We start from the raw sequence: 17,962 nt of genomic DNA, 5'->3' as shown, positions 1-17,962 counted from the left end.
TCAGCTGCCAATGATTGGAACGAACTACAAAAATCTCTAAAACTGGAAACACTTATCTCCCTCACTAGCTTTAAGCACCAGCTGTCAGAGCAGCTCACAGATCTCTGCACCTGTACATAGCCCATCTTTAATTGAGCCCAAACTACTACCTTTTCCCCTACTGTATTTATTTATTTTATTTATTTTGCTCCTTTGCACCATATTATTTATATTTTAACTTTTAACTTTCTTCAAACTACAAATCTACCATTCCAGTGTTTTTTCTTGCCATACTTTATTTACTTTGCCACCATGGCATTTTTTTGCCTTTACCTCCATTATCTCACATCATTTGCTCACATTGTATATAGTCTTATTTTTTTCTACTGCATCATTGATTGTATGTTGTTTTACTCCATGTGTAACTCTGTGTTTTTGTATGTTGTCGAACTGCTTTGCTTTATCTTGGCCAGGTCGCAATTTGTAAATGAGAACTTGTTCTCAACTTGCCTACCTGGTTAAATAAAGGTGAAATAAATAAAATAAAAAATGTCTGTCATGTGGCTGTTCTGTCTGTCATGTGCCTGTTCTGTCTGTCATGTGCCTGTTCTGTCTGTCATGTGGCTGTTCTGCATGTCATGTTCCTGTTCTGCCTGTCATGTGGCTGTTCTGTATGTCATGTTCCTGTTCTGTCTGTCATGTTCCTGTTCTGTCTGTCATGTGGCTGTTCTGTCTGTCATGTTCCTGTTCTGTCTGTCATGTGCCTGTTCTGTCTGTCATGTGGCTGTTCTGTATGTCATGTTCCTGTTCTGTCTGTCATGTTCCTGTTCTGTCTGTCATGTGGCTGTTCTGTATGTCATGTTCCTGTTCTGTCTGTCATATTCCTGTTCTGTCTGTCATGTGGCTGTTCTGTCTGTCATGTGCCTGTTCTGTCTGTCATGTGCCTGTTCTGTCTGTCATGTGGCTGTTCTGTCTGTCATGTGCCTTTTCTGTCTGTCATGTGGCTGTTCTGTCTGTCATGTGGCTGTTCTGTCTGTCATGTTCCTGTTCTGTCTGTCATGTGGCTGTTCTGTCTGTCATGTGCCTGTTCTGTCTGTCATGTGCCTGTTCTGTCTGTCATGTGGCTGTTCTGTATGTCATATGCCTGTTCTGTCTGTCATGTTCCTGTTCTGTCTGTCATGTCCCTGTTCTGTCTGTCATGTGCCTGTTCTGTCTGTCATGTGGCTGTTCTGTCTGTCATGTGGCTGTTCTGTCTGTCATGTGCCTGTTCTGTCTGTCATGTGGCTGTTCTGTCTGTCATGTGGCTGTTCTGTCTGTCATGTGCCTGTTCTGCCTGTCATGTGGCTGTTCTGTCTGTCATGTGCCTGTTCTGTCTGTCATGTGGCTGTTCTGTCTGTCATGTGCCTGTTCTGTCTGTCATGTGGCTGTTCTGTCTGTCATGTTCCTGTTCCTGCTCGGTCATGTTCCTGTTCTGTCTGTCATGTGCCTGTTCTGTCTGTCATGTGCCTGTTCTGTCTGTCATGTTGCTGTTCTGTCTGTCATGTGCCTGTTCTGTCTGTCATGTGGCTGTTCTGTCTGTCATGTGGCTGTTCTGTCTGTCATGTTCCTGTTCCTGTTCGGTCATGTTCCTGTTCTGTCTGTCATGTGGCTGTTCTGTCTGTCATGTGGCTGTTCTGTCTGTCATGTGCCTGTTCTGTCTGTCATGTGGCTCTTCTGTCTGTCATGTGGCTGTTCTGTCTGTCATGTGCCTGTTCTGTCTGTCATGTGGCTGTTCTGTCTGTCATGTTCCTGTTCCTGTTCCTGTTCGGTCATGTTCCTGTTCTGTCTGTCATGTGCCTGTTCTGTCTGTCATGTGCCTGTTCCTGTTCTGTCTGTCATGTGGCTGTTCTGTCTGTCATGTGGCTGTTCTGTCTGTCATGTTCCTGTTCTGTCTGTCATGTGGCTGTTCTGTCTGTCATGTGCCTGTTCTGTCTGTCATGTGGCTGTTCTGTCTGTCATGTGGCTGTTCTGTCTGTCATGTGCCTGTTCTGTCTGTCATGTGGCTGTTCTGTCTGTCATGTGGCTGTTCTGTCTGTCATGTTCCTGTTCCTGTTCGGTCATGTTCCTGTTCTGTCTGTCATGTGCCTGTTCTGTCTGTCATGTGCCTGTTCTGTCTGTCATGTTGCTGTTCTGTCTGTCATGTGCCTGTTCTGTCTGTCATGTGGCTGTTCTGTCTGTCATGTGGCTGTTCTGTCTGTCATGTTCCTGTTCCTGTTCGGTCATGTTCCTGTTCTGTCTGTCATGTGGCTGTTCTGTCTGTCATGTGGCTGTTCTGTCTGTCATGTGCCTGTTCTGTCTGTCATGTGGCTCTTCTGTCTGTCATGTGGCTGTTCTGTCTGTCATGTGCCTGTTCTGTCTGTCATGTGGCTGTTCTGTCTGTCATGTTCCTGTTCCTGTTCCTGTTCGGTCATGTTCCTGTTCTGTCTGTCATGTGCCTGTTCTGTCTGTCATGTGCCTGTTCCTGTTCTGTCTGTCATGTGGCTGTTCTGTCTGTCATGTGGCTGTTCTGTCTGTCATGTTCCTGTTCTGTCTGTCATGTGGCTGTTCTGTCTGTCATGTGGCTGTTCTGTCTGTCATGTGCCTGTTCTGTCTGTCATGTGGCTGTTCTGTCTGTCATGTGGCTGTTCTGTCTGTCATGTGGCTATTATGTCTGTCATGTGGCTGTTCTGTCTGTCATGTTCCTGTTCTGTCTGTCATATGCCTGTTCTGTCTGTCATCTGTCTGTTCTGTCTGTCATATGCCTGTTCTGTCTGTCATGTGGCTGTTCTGTCTGTCATGTGCCTGTTCTGTCTGTCATGTGGCTGTTCTGTCTGTCATGTGGCTGTTCTGTCTGTCATGTGGCTATTATGTCTGTCATGTGGCTGTTCTGTCTGTCATGTGCCTGTTCTGTCTATCATGTGCCTGTTCTGTCTGTCATGTGGCTGTTCTGCATGTCATGTTCCTGTTCTGCCTGTCATGTGGCTGTTCTGTATGTCATGTTCCTGTTCTGTCTGTCATGTTCCTGTTCTGTCTGTCATGTGGCTGTTCTGTCTGTCATGTGCCTGTTCTGTCTGTCATGTGCCTGTTCTGTCTGTCATGTGGCTGTTCTGTCTGTCATGTGCCTTTTCTGTCTGTCATGTGGCTGTTCTGTCTGTCATGTGGCTGTTCTGTCTGTCATGTGCCTGTTCTGTCTGTCATGTGGCTGTTCTGTCTGTCATGTGGCTGTTCTGTCTGTCATGTGGCTATTATGTCTGTCATGTGGCTATTATGTCTGTCATGTGCCTGTTCTGTCTGTCATGTGCCTGTTCTGTCTGTCATGTGGCTGTTCTGCATGTCATGTTCCTGTTCTGCCTGTCATGTGGCTGTTCTGTATGTCATGTTCCTGTTCTGTCTGTCATGTTCCTGTTCTGTCTGTCATGTGGCTGTTCTGTCTGTCATGTTCCTGTTCTGTCTGTCATGTGCCTGTTCTGTCTGTCATGTGGCTGTTCTGTATGTCATGTTCCTGTTCTGTCTGTCATGTTCCTGTTCTGTCTGTCATGTGGCTGTTCTGTATGTCATGTTCCTGTTCTGTCTGTCATATTCCTGTTCTGTCTGTCATGTGGCTGTTCTGTCTGTCATGTGCCTGTTCTGTCTGTCATGTGGCTGTTCTGTCTGTCATGTGCCTTTTCTGTCTGTCATGTGCCTTTTCTGTCTGTCATGTGGCTGTTCTGTCTGTCATGTGGCTGTTCTGTCTGTCATGTTCCTGTTCCTGTTCTGTCTGTCATGTGCCTGTTCTGTCTGTCATGTGCCTGTTCTATCTGTCATGTGGCTGTTCTGTATGTCATATTCCTGTTCTGTCTGTCATGTTCCTGTTCTGTCTGTCATGTCCCTGTTCTGTCTGTCATGTGGCTGTTCTGTCTGTCATGTGCCTGTTCTGTCTGTCATGTGGCTGTTCTGTCTGTCATGTGGCTGTTCTGTCTGTCATGTTCCTGTTCTGTCTGTCATGTGGCTGTTCTGTCTGTCATGTGCCTGTTCTGTCTGTCATGTGGCTGTTCTGTCTGTCATGTGGCTGTTCTGTCTGTCATGTGCCTGTTCTGCCTGTCATGTGGCTGTTCTGTCTGTCATGTGCCTGTTCTGTCTGTCATGTGGCTGTTCTGTCTGTCATGTGCCTGTTCTGTCTGTCATGTGGCTGTTCTGTCTGTCATGTTCCTGTTCCTGTTCGGTCATGTTCCTGTTCTGTCTGTCATGTTGCTGTTCTGTCTGTCATGTGCCTGTTCTGTCTGTCATGTGGCTGTTCTGTCTGTCATGTTCCTGTTCCTGTTCGGTCATGTTCCTGTTCTGTCTGTCATGTGCCTGTTCTGTCTGTCATGTTCCTGTTCCTGTTCGGTCATGTTCCTGTTCTGTCTGTCATGTGCCTGTTCTGTCTGTCATGTGCCTGTTCCTGTTCTGTCTGTCATGTGGCTGTTCTGTCTGTCATGTGGCTGTTCTGTCTGTCATGTGCCTGTTCTGTCTGTCATGTGGCTGTTCTGTCTGTCATGTGGCTGTTCTGTCTGTCATGTGCCTGTTCTGTCTGTCATGTGGCTGTTCTGTCTGTCATGTTCCGGTTCCTGTTCGGTCATGTTCCTGTTCTGTCTGTCATGTGCCTGTTCTGTCTGTCATGTGCCTGTTCCTGTTCTGTCTGTCATGTGGCTGTTCTGTCTGTCATGTGGCTGTTCTGTCTGTCATGTGGCTGTTCTGTCTGTCATGTGGCTGTTCTGTCTGTCATGTGGCTGTTCTGTCTGTCATGTGCCTGTTATGTTTGTCATGTCCCTGTTCTGCCTGTCATATGCCTGTTCTGTCTGTCATGTTCCTGTTCTGTCTGTCAAATGCCTGTTCTGTCTGTTATGTTCCTGTTCTGTCTGTCATATGCCTGTTCTGTCTGTCATGTTCCTGTTCTGTCTGTTATTTTCCTGTTCTGTCTGTCATGTTCCTGTTCTGTCTGTCATATGCCTGTTCTGTCTGTCATGTTCCTGTTATGTTTGTCATATGCCTGTTCTGTCTGTCATGTCCCTGTTCTGTCTGCCATGTTCCTGTTCTGTCTGTCATATGCCTGTTCTGTCTGTCATATGCCTGTTCTGTCTGCCATGTTCCTGTTCTGTCTGTCATGTTCCTGTTCTGTCTGTCATGTGGCTGTTCTGTCTGTCATGTGCCTGTTCTGTTTGTCATGTTCCTGTTCTGTCTGTCATGTGGCTGTTCTGTCTGTCATGTGGCTGTTCTGTCTGTCATGTGGCTGTTCTGTCTGTCATGTTCCTGTTCTGCCTGTCATGTGGCTGTTCTGTCTGTCATGTGGCTGTTCTGTCTGTCATGTTCCTTTTCTGCCTGTCATGTGGCTGTTCTGTCTGTCATGTGGCTGTTCTGTCTGTCATATTCCTGTTCTGTCTGTCATGTGGCTGTTCTGTCTGTCATGTGCCAGTTCTGTCTGTCATGTGCCTGTTCTGTCTGTCATGTGCCTGTTCTGTCTGTCATGTGACTGTTCTGTCTGTCATGTGGCTGTTCTGTCTGTCATGTGGCTGTTCTGTCTGTCATGTGCCTGTTCTGTCTGTCATGTGCCTGTTCTGTCTGTCATGTTCCTGTTCTGTCTGTCATGTGCCTGTTCTGTCTGTCATGTGCCTGTTCTGTCTGTCATGTGGCTGTTCTGTCTGTCATGTGGCTGTTCTGTATGTCATGTTCCAGTTCTGTCTGTCATGTGCCTGTTCTGTCTGTCATGTGGCTGTTCTGTCTGTCATGTGGCTGTTCTGTCTGTCATGTGGCTCTTCTGTCTGTCATGTGGCTGTTCTGTCTGTCATGTGGCTGTTCTGTCTGTCATGTGCCTGTTCTGTCTGTCATGTGCCTGTTCTGTCTGTCATGTTCCTGTTCTGTATGTCATGTTCCTGTTCTGTCTGTCATGTTCCTGTTCTGTCTGTCATGTCCCTGTTCTGTCTGTCATGTGGCTGTTCTATCTGTCATGTGGCTGTTCTGTCTGTCATGTGGCTGTTCTGTCTGTCATGTGGCTGTTCTGTCTGTTATGTTCCTGTTCTGTCTGTCATGTTCCTGTTCTGTCTGTCATATGCCTGTTCTGTCTGTCATGTTCCTGTTATGTTTGTCATATGCCTGTTCTGTCTGTCATGTCCCTGTTCTGTCTGCCATGTTCCTGTTCTGTCTGTCATATGCCTGTTCTGTCTGTCATATGCCTGTTCTGTCTGCCATGTTCCTGTTCTGTCTGTCATGTTCCTGTTCTGTCTGTCATGTGGCTGTTCTGTCTGTCATGTGCCTGTTCTGTTTGTCATGTTCCTGTTCTGTCTGTCATGTGGCTGTTCTGTCTGTCATGTGGCTGTTCTGTCTGTCATGTGGCTGTTCTGTCTGTCATGTTCCTGTTCTGCCTGTCATGTGGCTGTTCTGTCTGTCATGTGGCTGTTCTGTCTGTCATGTTCCTTTTCTGCCTGTCATGTGGCTGTTCTGTCTGTCATGTGGCTGTTCTGTCTGTCATGTTCCTGTTCTGTCTGTCATGTGGCTGTTCTGTCTGTCATGTGCCAGTTCTGTCTGTCATGTGCCTGTTCTGTCTGTCATGTGCCTGTTCTGTCTGTCATGTGACTGTTCTGTCTGTCATGTGGCTGTTCTGTCTGTCATGTGGCTGTTCTGTCTGTCATGTGCCTGTTCTGTCTGTCATGTGCCTGTTCTGTCTGTCATGTTCCTGTTCTGTCTGTCATGTGCCTGTTCTGTCTGTCATGTGCCTGTTCTGTCTGTCATGTGGCTGTTCTGTCTGTCATGTGGCTGTTCTGTATGTCATGTTCCAGTTCTGTCTGTCATGTGCCTGTTCTGTCTGTCATGTGGCTGTTCTGTCTGTCATGTGGCTGTTCTGTCTGTCATGTGGCTCTTCTGTCTGTCATGTGGCTGTTCTGTCTGTCATGTGGCTGTTCTGTCTGTCATGTGCCTGTTCTGTCTGTCATGTGCCTGTTCTGTCTGTCATGTTCCTGTTCTGTATGTCATGTTCCTGTTCTGTCTGTCATGTTCCTGTTCTGTCTGTCATGTCCCTGTTCTGTCTGTCATGTGGCTGTTCTATCTGTCATGTGGCTGTTCTGTCTGTCATGTGGCTGTTCTGTCTGTCATGTGGCTGTTCTGTCTGTCATGTGGCTGTTCTGTCTGTCATGTGCCTGTTATGTTTGTCATGTTCCTGTTCTGCCTGTCATATGCCTGTTCTGTCTGTCATGTTCCTGTTCTGTCTGTCATATGCCTGTTCTGTCTGTTATGTTCCTGTTCTGTCTGTCATATGCCTGTTCTGTCTGTCATATGCCTGTTCTGTCTGTCATGTCCCTGTTCTGTCTGCCATGTTCCTGTTCTGTCTGTCATGTGGCTGTTCTGTCTGTCATGTTCCTGTTATGTCTGTCATTTTCCTGTTCTGTCTGTCATGTGGCTGTTCTGTCTGTCATGTGCCTGTTCTGTCTGTCATGTGCCTGTTCTGTCTGTCATGTGCCTGTTCTGTCTGTCATGTGCCTGTTCTGTCTGTCATGTGACTGTTCTGTCTGTCATGTGGCTGTTCTGTCTGTCATGTGCCTGTTCTGTCTGTCATGTGCCTGTTCTGTCTGTCATGTGGCTGTTCTGTCTGTCATGTTCCTGTTCTGTCTGTCATGTTCCTGTTCTGTCTGTCATGTGGCTGTTCTGTCTGTCATGTGGCTGTTCTGTCTGTCATGTTCCTGTTCTGTCTGTCATGTGGCTGTTCTGTCTGTCATGTGGCTGTTCTGTCTGTCATGTGGCTGTTCTGTCTGTCATGTGGCTGTTCTGTCTGTCATGTGGCTGTTCTGGCTGTCATGTGCCTGTTATGTTTGTCATGTTCCTGTTCTGCCTGTCATATGCCTGTTCTGTCTGTCATGTTCCTGTTCTGTCTGTCATATGCCTGTTCTGTCTGTTATGTTCCTGTTCTGTCTGTCATATGCCTGTTCTGTCTGTCTTGTTCCTGTTCTGCCTGTCATGTGGCTGTTCTGTCTGTCATGTGGCTGTTCTGTCTGTCATATTCCTGTTCTGTCTGTCATGTGGCTGTTCTGTCTGTCATGTGCCTGTTCTGTCTGTCATGTGCCTGTTCTGTCTGTCATGTGACTGTTCTGTCTGTCATGTGGCTGTTCTGTCTGTCATGTGGCTGTTCTGTCTGTCATGTGGCTGTTCTGTCTGTCATGTTCCTGTTCTGCCTGTCATGTGGCTGTTCTGTCTGTCATGTGGCTGTTCTGTCTGTCATGTTCCTGTTCTGCCTGTCATGTGGCTGTTCTGTCTGTCATGTGGCTGTTCTGTCTGTCATATTCCTGTTCTGTCTGTCATGTGCCTGTTCTGTCTGTCATGTGGCTGTTCTGTCTGTCATGTGCCATTTCTGTCTGTCATGTGCCTGTTCTGTCTGTCATGTGGCTGTTCTGTATGTCATGTTCCAGTTCTGTCTGTCATGTGCCTGTTCTGTCTGTCATGTGGCTGTTCTGTCTGTCATGTGTCTGTTCTGTCTGTCATGTTCCTGTTCTGTCTGTCATGTGGCTGTTCTGTCTGTCATGTGCCTGTTCTGTCTGTCATGTGGCTGTTCTGTCTGTCATGTGCCTGTTCTGTCTGTCATGTGGCTGTTCTGTATGTCATGTGGCTATTATGTCTGTCATGTGCCTGTTCTGTCTGTCATGTGCCTGTTCTGTCTGTCATGTGGCTCTTCTGTCTGTCATGTGGCTGTTCTGTCTGTCATGTGGCTGTTCTGTCTGTCATATGCCTGTTCTGTCTGTCATGTGCCTGTTCTGTCTGTCATGTGGCTGTTCTGTCTGTCGTGGGCCAGTTCTGTCTGTCATGTTCCTGTTCTGTCTGTCATGTGCCTGTTCTGTCTGTCATGTGGCTGTTCTGTCTGTCATGTTCCTGTTCCTGTTCTGTCTGTCATGTGGCTGTTCTGTCTGTCATGTGCCTGTTCTGTCTGTCATGTGCCTGTTCTGTCTGTCATGTTCCTGTTCTGTATGTCATGTTCCTGTTCTGTCTGTCATGTCCCTGTTCTGTCTGTCATGTGGCTGTTCTATCTGTCATGTGGCTGTTCTGTCTGTCATGTGGCTGTTCTGTCTGTCATGTGGCTGTTCTGTCTGTCATGTGGCTGTTCTGTCTGTCATGTGCCTGTTATGTTTGTCATGTTCCTGTTCTGCCTGTCATATGCCTGTTCTGTCTGTCATGTTCCTGTTCTGTCTGTCATATGCCTGTTCTGTCTGTTATGTTCCTGTTCTGTCTGTCATATGCCTGTTCTGTCTGTCATGTTCCTGTTCTGTCTGTCATGTTCCTGTTCTGTCTGTCATATGCCTGTTCTGTCTGTCATGTTCCTGTTCTGTTTGTCATATGCCTGTTCTGTCTGTCATGTCCCTGTTCTGTCTGCCATGTTCCTGTTCTGTCTGTCATGTGGCTGTTCTGTCTGTCATGTTCCTGTTATGTCTGTCATGTGGCTGTTCTGTCTGTCATGTGCCTGTTCTGTCTGTCATGTGCCTGTTCTGTCTGTCATGTGCCTGTTCTGTCTGTCATGTGACTGTTCTGTCTGTCATGTGGCTGTTCTGTCTGTCATGTGCCTGTTCTGTCTGTCATGTGCCTGTTCTGTCTGTCATGTGGCTGTTCTGTCTGTCATGTTCCTGTTCTGTCTGTCATGTTCCTGTTCTGTCTGTCATGTGGCTGTTCTGTCTGTCATGTGGCTGTTCTGTCTGTCATGTTCCTGTTCTGTCTGTCATGTGGCTGTTCTGTCTGTCATGTGGCTGTTCTGTCTGTCATGTGGCTGTTCTGTCTGTCATGTGGCTGTTCTGTCTGTCATGTGGCTGTTCTGTCTGTCATGTGGCTGTTGTGTCTGTCATGTGCCTGTTATGTTTGTCATGTTCCTGTTCTGCCTGTCATATGCCTGTTCTGTCTGTCATGTTCCTGTTCTGTCTGTCATATGCCTGTTCTGTCTGTTATGTTCCTGTTCTGTCTGTCATATGCCTGTTCTGTCTGTCATGTTCCTGTTCTGCCTGTCATGTGGCTGTTCTGTCTGTCATGTGGCTGTTCTGTCTGTCATATTCCTGTTCTGTCTGTCATGTGGCTGTTCTGTCTGTCATGTGCCTGTTCTGTCTGTCATGTGCCTGTTCTGTCTGTCATGTGACTGTTCTGTCTGTCATGTGGCTGTTCTGTCTGTCATGTGGCTGCTCTGTCTGTCATGTGGCTGTTCTGTCTGTCATGTTCCTGTTCTGCCTGTCATGTGGCTGTTCTGTCTGTCATGTGGCTGTTCTGTCTGTCATGTTCCTGTTCTGCCTGTCATGTGGCTGTTCTGTCTGTCATGTGGCTGTTCTGTCTGTCATATTCCTGTTCTGTCTGTCATGTGGCTGTTCTGTCTGTCATGTGCCTGTTCTGTCTGTCATGTGCCTGTTCTGTCTGTCATGTGACTGTTCTGTCTGTCATGTGGCTGTTCTGTCTGTCATGTGCCTGTTCTGTCTGTCATGTGCCTGTTCTGTCTGTCATGTGGCTGTTCTGTCTGTCATGTGCCTGTTCTGTCTGTCATGTGCCTGTTCTGTCTGTCATGTGGCTGTTCTGTATGTCATGTTCCAGTTCTGTCTGTCATGTGCCTGTTCTGTCTGTCATGTGGCTGTTCTGTCTGTCATGTGTCTGTTCTGTCTGTCATGTTCCTGTTCTGTCTGTCATGTGGCTGTGTCTGTCATGTGGCTGTTCTGTCTGTCATGTGCCTGTTCTGTCTGTCATGTGGCTGTTCTGTATGTCATGTGGCTATTATGTCTGTCATGTGCCTGTTCTGTCTGTCATGTGCCTGTTCTGTCTGTCATGTGGCTCTTCTGTCTGTCATGTGGCTCTTCTGTCTGTCATGTGGCTGTTCTGTCTGTCATGTGGCTGTTCTGTCTGTCATATGCCTGTTCTGTCTGTCATGTGCCTGTTCTGTCTGTCATGTGGCTGTTCTGTCTGTCGTGGTCCAGTTCTGTCTATCATGTTCCTGTTCTGTCTGTCATGTGCCTGTTCTGTCTGTCATATGGCTGTTCTGTCTGTCATGTTCCTGTTCCTGTTCTGTCTGTCATGTGGCTGTTCTGTCTGTCATGTGCCTGTTCTGTCTGTCATGTGCCTGTTCTGTCTGTCATGTTCCTGTTCTGTATGTCATGTTCCTGTTCTGTCTGTCATTTTCCTGTTCTGTCTGTCATGTGGCTGTTCTGTCTGTCATGTGCCTGTTCTGTCTGTCATGTGACTGTTCTGTCTGTCATGTGGCTGTTCTGTCTGTCATGTGCCTGTTCTGTCTGTCATGTGGCTGTTCTGTCTGTCATGTTCCTGTTCTGTCTGTCATGTGGCTGTTCTGTCTGTCATGTGCCTGTTCTGTCTGTCATGTGGCTGTTCTGTCTGTCATGTTCCTGTTCTGTCTGTCATGTTCCTGTTCTGTCTGTCATGTGGCTGTTCTGTCTGTCATGTGGCTGTTCTGTCTGTCATGTTCCTGTTCTGTCTGTCATGTGGCTGTTCTGTCTGTCATGTGGCTGTTCTGTCTGTCATGTGCCTGTTCTGTCTGTCATGTGCCTGTTCTGTCTGTCTGTCATGTTCCCGTTCTGTCTGTCATGTGCCTGTTCTGTCTGTCATGTGGCTGTTCTGTCTGTCATGTGGCTGTTCTGTCTGTCATGTGGCTGTTCTGTCTGTCATGTGGCTGTTCTGTCTGTCATGTGGCTGTTCTGTCTGTCATGTGGCTGTTCTGTCTGTCATGTGCCTGTTCTGTCTGTCATGTGGCTGTTCTGTCTGTCATGTGCCTTTTCTGTCTGTCATGTGCCTGTTCTGTCTGTTATGTGCCTGTTCTGTCTGTCATGTTCCTGTTCTGTCTGTCATGTTCCTGTTCTGCCTCTTTCTTCCATGTTGCTCCTCTGTGTTCGTTTGAGATCATTGCCAGTGTGCTGCTGCTAAGATATATTTTAGTTTTTGTCTAGTAACTAGGCTGTCTTACTATGTTTAGTTAATACTCTGCCCAGCACAGACTTGGAATGCATCTGAAATGGCACCTTACACCCTATATAGTGCACTACTGAGGACAAAGTACAATACACTGACTGTACAAAACATTAAGAACACCTTCCTAATATTGAGATGCACCTCATTTTGCTCTCAGAACAGCCTTAATTCGTTGGGGCATAGACTCTACAAGGTGTCGAAAGCGTTCCACAGGAATTCCATGTTGACTCCAATGCTTCCCACAGTTGTGTCAAGTTGGCTGGATGTCCTTTGGTTGGTGTACCATTTTTGATACACACGGGAAACTGTAGAGTGTGAAAAACCCTGCAGCGGTGCAGTTCTTCACACACTCAAATCGGTGTGCTTGGCACTTACTGCCATACTCTGTTCAAAGGTACTTAAAGATGTTGTCTTGCCCATTCACCCTCTGAATGGCACACATACACAATACACAATCCACAATCCATACACAATCCACACATACACAATCAATTGCCAGGTCGCAATTGTAAATGAGAACTTGTTCTCAACTTGCCTACCTGGTTAAATAAAGGTGAAATAAATAAAATAAATAAAATGTCTCAAGGCTTAAAATCCCTCTTTAATTAACCTGTCTCCTCCCTTTCATCTACACTGATTGAAGTGGATTTAACAAGTGATATCAATAAGGGATCATAGCTTTCACCTGGATTCACCTGGTCAGTTTCTCTCATGGAAAAAGCAGGTGTTCATAATGTTTTGTCTACTCAGTGCACGCCTGCTCTCTATGACAGACATAGGAATGAGAATGTCACAATGCAGGGCATGTCTAACATACTGTATTGAAATTGCATCATCATCAAACTAATGAAAGCAATTCCGCCGAAGAACTACAATTTCTATAGTTGCACATGGTCTAGCTTTGCTGTCATGTGCTACTTTATTGTCTGTCACCTACAAGCAAGTGCACCATGCAGCCTGTGGTTGAGGAAGCATCAAGCCTGCATCCCATTGGCCATTGCACTGGTTCCTGACCCCTACAGTTGAGAAACATGTTCTCAGACACAGAGAGGTCTGGAACCTTTGCAATACATGCTGGAATTTCTACATTGTCAGCTGGCCAGCTTAGAACAACTCAAGTTTTTGTAGACCATCTTAAGAACATCGACTTACTTTCAGGGAAGCACCTCATTCTCTTTATGTGAGTGTGATTGTAGGCAACAGTATGACAGCAGTTGTTTCCATTTGAATACACTCCAGGTGAATAGGCTGTTGTGATTTATCAGATTAGGTTTCAGATGTACTGGAGCGGCTCTATGTCTCTGGTATTCCATGTCGTCATGAGTGCAGTGAACCTCCATGGCTCTAACCAGCATCACCTCCTCCTCCTCCTCCTCTCTCTACCTGACAGATGGGGAGATCACCTCCAAGCCCATGGTGTTGTTCCTTGGGCCCTGGAGTGTAGGCAAGTCCTCCATGATCAACTACCTGCTTGGCCTGAAGGACAGCCCCTACCAGCTGTACACAGGTAACGCCCTTCAAACTTCACCTGGTTTCTGATGCACCTGTTTTTTCACCTGGTTTCTGATGCACCTGTTTTTCAAATCAAATTAAGATATTTGTCACGTGCGGAATACAACAGGTGTAGATCTTACTGTGAAATGCTTACTTACAAGCCCTTAACCAACAATACAGTTTTAAGAAAATGGAGTTAAGAAAATATTTAGTAAATAACGTTTTTTTTTAAAGTTACACAAAATATAAATAACAAGGCTATATACAGGAGGTACCAGTACTGAGTCAATGTGCGGTTAGTCGAGGTAATTGAAGTAATTTAGGTTTTTCACCTGGTTTCTGATGTACATAACTCTTCACTCTACCTACTTACTCCTCGTCTTCTGCTCTATCATCTTCTCTCATTCTTCTGTTCCTCCCGCCTTTCCCTCATTCATCAACCCTTCTGCATCTTCTCCTCTTTCCTGTTCCCCTTTTCCATCCCCCTCTCTCACATCTTTCTCTTCCCCTGGCTCATCCCTTTCCCGTCTTTCTCTCCCTCTGTCTGCCAGGTGCTGAGCCCACTACCTCTGAGTTCACTGTGATCATGCACGGCGAGAAGACCCGCTCCATAGAGGGCATCGTCATGGCGGCCGACAGCTCGCGCTCCTTCTCGCCCCTGGAGAAGTTTGGGCAGAGCTTTCTTGAGAAGCTGATTGGCATTGAGATGCCCCACAAGCTGCTGGAGCGCGTCACCTTCGTGGACACGCCTGGAATCATTGAGAACCGCAAGCAGCAGGAGAGAGGTAGGCACACAGAGAGCAGGAGCGCTGAAGATCTTGTAGCAAATTCAGGCGGTAGCACGACCGGGGCTCAAACACAAGTCATTGCGACTGTCAGTCCAACAGCTTTGCCATGGTTGTTTTTCTAAGTTACATCGCTACAGTATCTTCAGTTGAAATTCACATGAACATGAAATATTAAACATGATCGACTCTTATCATCAAATAGACCTGTCAATCTCTAGGATTTATGTTATACAATTAGACCTATACATCTATCTACATCAATAAATAATAATCAGTGTTATGTAATAATAATCTACATTCATTTTAAGATGTAAGTCGCTCTGGATAAGAGCGTCTGATAAATGCCTAAAATAGAAAATAGAAAAATTGACATTTAGGAATCAATCTAGCCTAATCAATCTAATTGTGTTAAATGGCATGCAACCATGACTCCTGACTGTCCAAGACATTGGTGTTAAATGGCACGCAACCATGACTCCTGACTGTCCAAGACATTGGTGTTAAATGGAATGCAACCATGACTCCTGACTGTCCAAGACATTGGTGTTAAATGGAATGCAACCGTGACTCCTGACTGTCCAAGACATTGATGTAAAATGGAAGGCAACCATGACTCCTGACTGTCCAAGACATTGGTGTTAAATGGAATGCAACCGTGACTCCTGACTGTCCAAGACATTGGTGTTAAATGGAATGCAACCATGACTCCTGACTGTCCAAGACATTGGTGTTAAATGGAATGCAACCGTGACTCCTGACTGTCCAAGACATTGGTGTTAAATGGAATGCAACCGTGACTCCTGACTGTCCAAGACATTGGTGTTAAATGGAATGCAACCATGACTCCTGACTGTCCAAGACATTGATGTTAAATGGAATGCAACCATGACTAGTGACTGTCCAAGACATTGGTGTTAAATGGAATGCAACCATGACTCCTGACTGTCCAAGACATTGGTGTTAAATGGAATGCAACCATGACTCCTGACTGGCCAAGATATTGATGTTAAATGACCCTGTTTCTACCTCCTCCCTCCAGGCTATCCCTTCAACGACGTGTGCCAGTGGTTCATCGATCGTGCCGACCTCATCTTCGTGACCTTTGACCCCACCAAGCTGGACGTGGGCCTGGAGCTTGAGATGCTTTTCCGCCAGCTGAAGGGCCGTGAGTCCCAGATCCGCATCATCCTCAACAAGGCAGACAACCTGGCCACCCAGGACTTGATGCGTGTCTACGGTGCCCTCTTCTGGTCGCTAGCACCCCTCATCAACGTCACAGAGCCCCCAAGGGTCTACGTCAGCTCTTTCTGGCCTTACGACTACGCACCCGACACCAGCCGCGAGCTGTTTAAGCGCGAGGAGATCTCCCTCTTGGAAGACCTAAACCAGGTGATCGAGAACCGCATGGAGAACAAGATCGCCTTCATCCGCCAGCATGGCATCCGGGTGCGCATCCATGCCCTTCTGGTGGACCGCTACGTTCAGACCTTTAAGGACAAGATGAGCTACTTCAGTGACCCTGACCTGGTGTTCAAGGAGATCGTGGACGACCCGGACAAGTTCTTCATCTTCAAGTCCATCCTGGCCAAGACCAACGTGAGCAAGTTCGACCTGCCCAACCGTGAAGCCTACCAGGACTTCTTCGGTGTGAACCCAATCGGCAGTTTCAAGTCCCTGTCCGCCCAGTGCTCCTACTCAGGCGGCTGCCTGCTGGACAAGATCGAGAAGGCCATCACCAGCGAGCTGCCGGGTCTTCTAAGCAGCATCAACCCAGGCAAGGCCCCCCCCGGCCTGTCCTCCTGCGAGGCCACTGGATGCGGAGACAAGCCTAAAAACCGCTATCGGAAAAACTGATAGAATACGAGAGAGAGGGGGAGGGAAGAGAAGAAAGGAAGAGGAGGAGGTGTGAAGGAGTGATAAAGGAAAAAGGGGAACGGTGACATTTGTCAGACCCCCGGACTTGTTAGAGGCCTGTAATGTTCTTGTTTGAGGAGACAGAGGAGAAGGGAAGGGTTCATTTAGAGGGTTGTTTCTCAGGAGAACAAGAGGTGGTGGTGTGTTGAGGGTTTGGGGAGAGGAAGAGATGGAGGGAGGGTTGGTTTGTGTGTATAATTTGGCAGCTGAGAATAATAGTTGCTTGGAGAGATGAGAAGATTACAGAATAACTCATCTCCCTCCTCTCTCCCTTGCACAACCACAATGAACTGTCTGTGATTGGGAGAAAAAGATGTAAAATTGTATAAAAATAAAAAATCGTGAGACTGAAACAGTCAACCGGTCTCCCTTGTATGTGAATAAAATGGGAAATTGGAAACAGGAGTTGCCAATTTGTTTTACAAGATCTTATTTGAAAAATGCATTTCAGCAGGTCTCAATTCTCTGCGATGTTCTTTGTCTTTCTTTTTGATGTCTGGGTTCAGTCCTTTCCACAGACATTAGATCTTGATCTTTTTTCTCTCCTATGAAGGCATTATAAGCTCAGCCTTTAGGTGTAATAACACTGTCGAGATACCTTTTAACACTGCATGTTAGATGACAGATGGTATTTATTTAATAACGGATGATATCATAGGTGCATGTATTTACTTTTCTCACTTTGAACTTTCAATAATGTTCACTTAAACAACTGACAAACCTTATGGTGCAGTCCAACAAACCCTATGTACGGTGCTGTAAGATGGTCCACTCTGTCGGCCATCTTTGTTTTATATTCTTCTTCTCGCTCTCAGGTTGTTGACAGCCTGTGATATGAGCAGAGACGAAAGAAGAAGCGAGACATCCTACTCCCTTATTTTTTCTGGTTCATATGCAGTCCATGAACTAAGTAGACCAGACCCAGCTGTTATCGCATTGGTGTCTATGGGAGAACACCCCTTAAGCAGACCGGAACTGTGACCATTTTTTTCAATGGTAAACGGCCTGAGTGGGACATCTTCATTTATCCACCATCTTTGATATGAGCACTGTCTTGAATGCAGAGGTCAGGGTCATGATCTTCACGTCCTATTGGTGGTAGGGAGGGGTGAGGGGGTGGGGTTTTGGGTGTACTCTGATTCACTTCTTAACTATGCTTGCTTTGCTGTTGTTGTTTGAGTATATACATTTGCTGGCTTAGTTACCACGTCTGTTTGTGCTTTAGCCCAGACCTTCTATCATATCGCATGACAAAGTACAAACAGAGAAGTGTTGGCTAAAGCACAAACAAGTCTGGCAACCCAGCCATGAATCTTCCAATGTCTGATAGGAGTTCAATATTGTTTTCAAAGTTTTCTTTCTCCTTTTAAATGATACGCTTGCCAGCTTTTCAGCTGAATGACCAACAGGATATAAAAGTGAAACATGTTACATGAATGATGGAGAACTTTCTCATGGTGTGACAGTAAATAAACCAAATGATGTGTGTTTGAGTGTGACATGTATGTCTTTATCCATTTCTTCTGCAGGTTAGCGAGCCATTTACAGGTCTTGTAATAATTATGTATCTTTCAGCCCCACTGTACATAGTCCAACATAGGTAATTGATTACATGAGTAGCCAATCCAAAACATAGATTGTTACACACAGTTATTTATTTATTACACAGTATAATGACACATTGCAACACACAGAAACTAGTGCCAAGAGGTTGTATTGTATTTTCTGAGAAAGATTGTTGAGTTACTCCCTCTCAGAGGATGCGCTCTAGAACAGTGGGACTTCCTCTGTTCTTCAGGGAGAGGTAAAGAAGAGAAGTAGAAGGGAGGAGT

The 17,962-nt window shown here is 46.4% G+C and overlaps 1 protein-coding gene across 2 annotated transcripts in view; it reads left to right on the top strand.

The window, feature by feature from the left end:
* LOC115171776 (sarcalumenin-like) overlaps positions 1-17,629 on the top strand; it is a 53,383-nt gene extending 35,754 nt beyond the window's left edge. For both annotated transcript variants that reach the window (XM_029728903.1, XM_029728904.1), the window contains 3 exons: positions 13,325-13,441; positions 13,980-14,213; positions 15,256-17,629. In XM_029728903.1, the coding sequence (XP_029584763.1) occupies positions 13,325-13,441; positions 13,980-14,213; positions 15,256-16,070 (1,166 nt within the window). In that variant the 3' untranslated portion in view covers positions 16,071-17,629. The remainder of the gene's footprint in view (positions 1-13,324; positions 13,442-13,979; positions 14,214-15,255) is intronic.
* Positions 17,630-17,962: the final 333 nt, after the last annotated feature.

This window comes from Salmo trutta, chromosome 32, assembly GCF_901001165.1.
Source record: "Salmo trutta chromosome 32, fSalTru1.1, whole genome shotgun sequence".
Lineage (NCBI taxonomy): Eukaryota > Metazoa > Chordata > Actinopteri > Salmoniformes > Salmonidae > Salmo > Salmo trutta.
The sequence above is the reverse complement of the archived record's forward strand: the minus strand, read 5'-3'. Positions and strand labels throughout refer to the sequence as shown.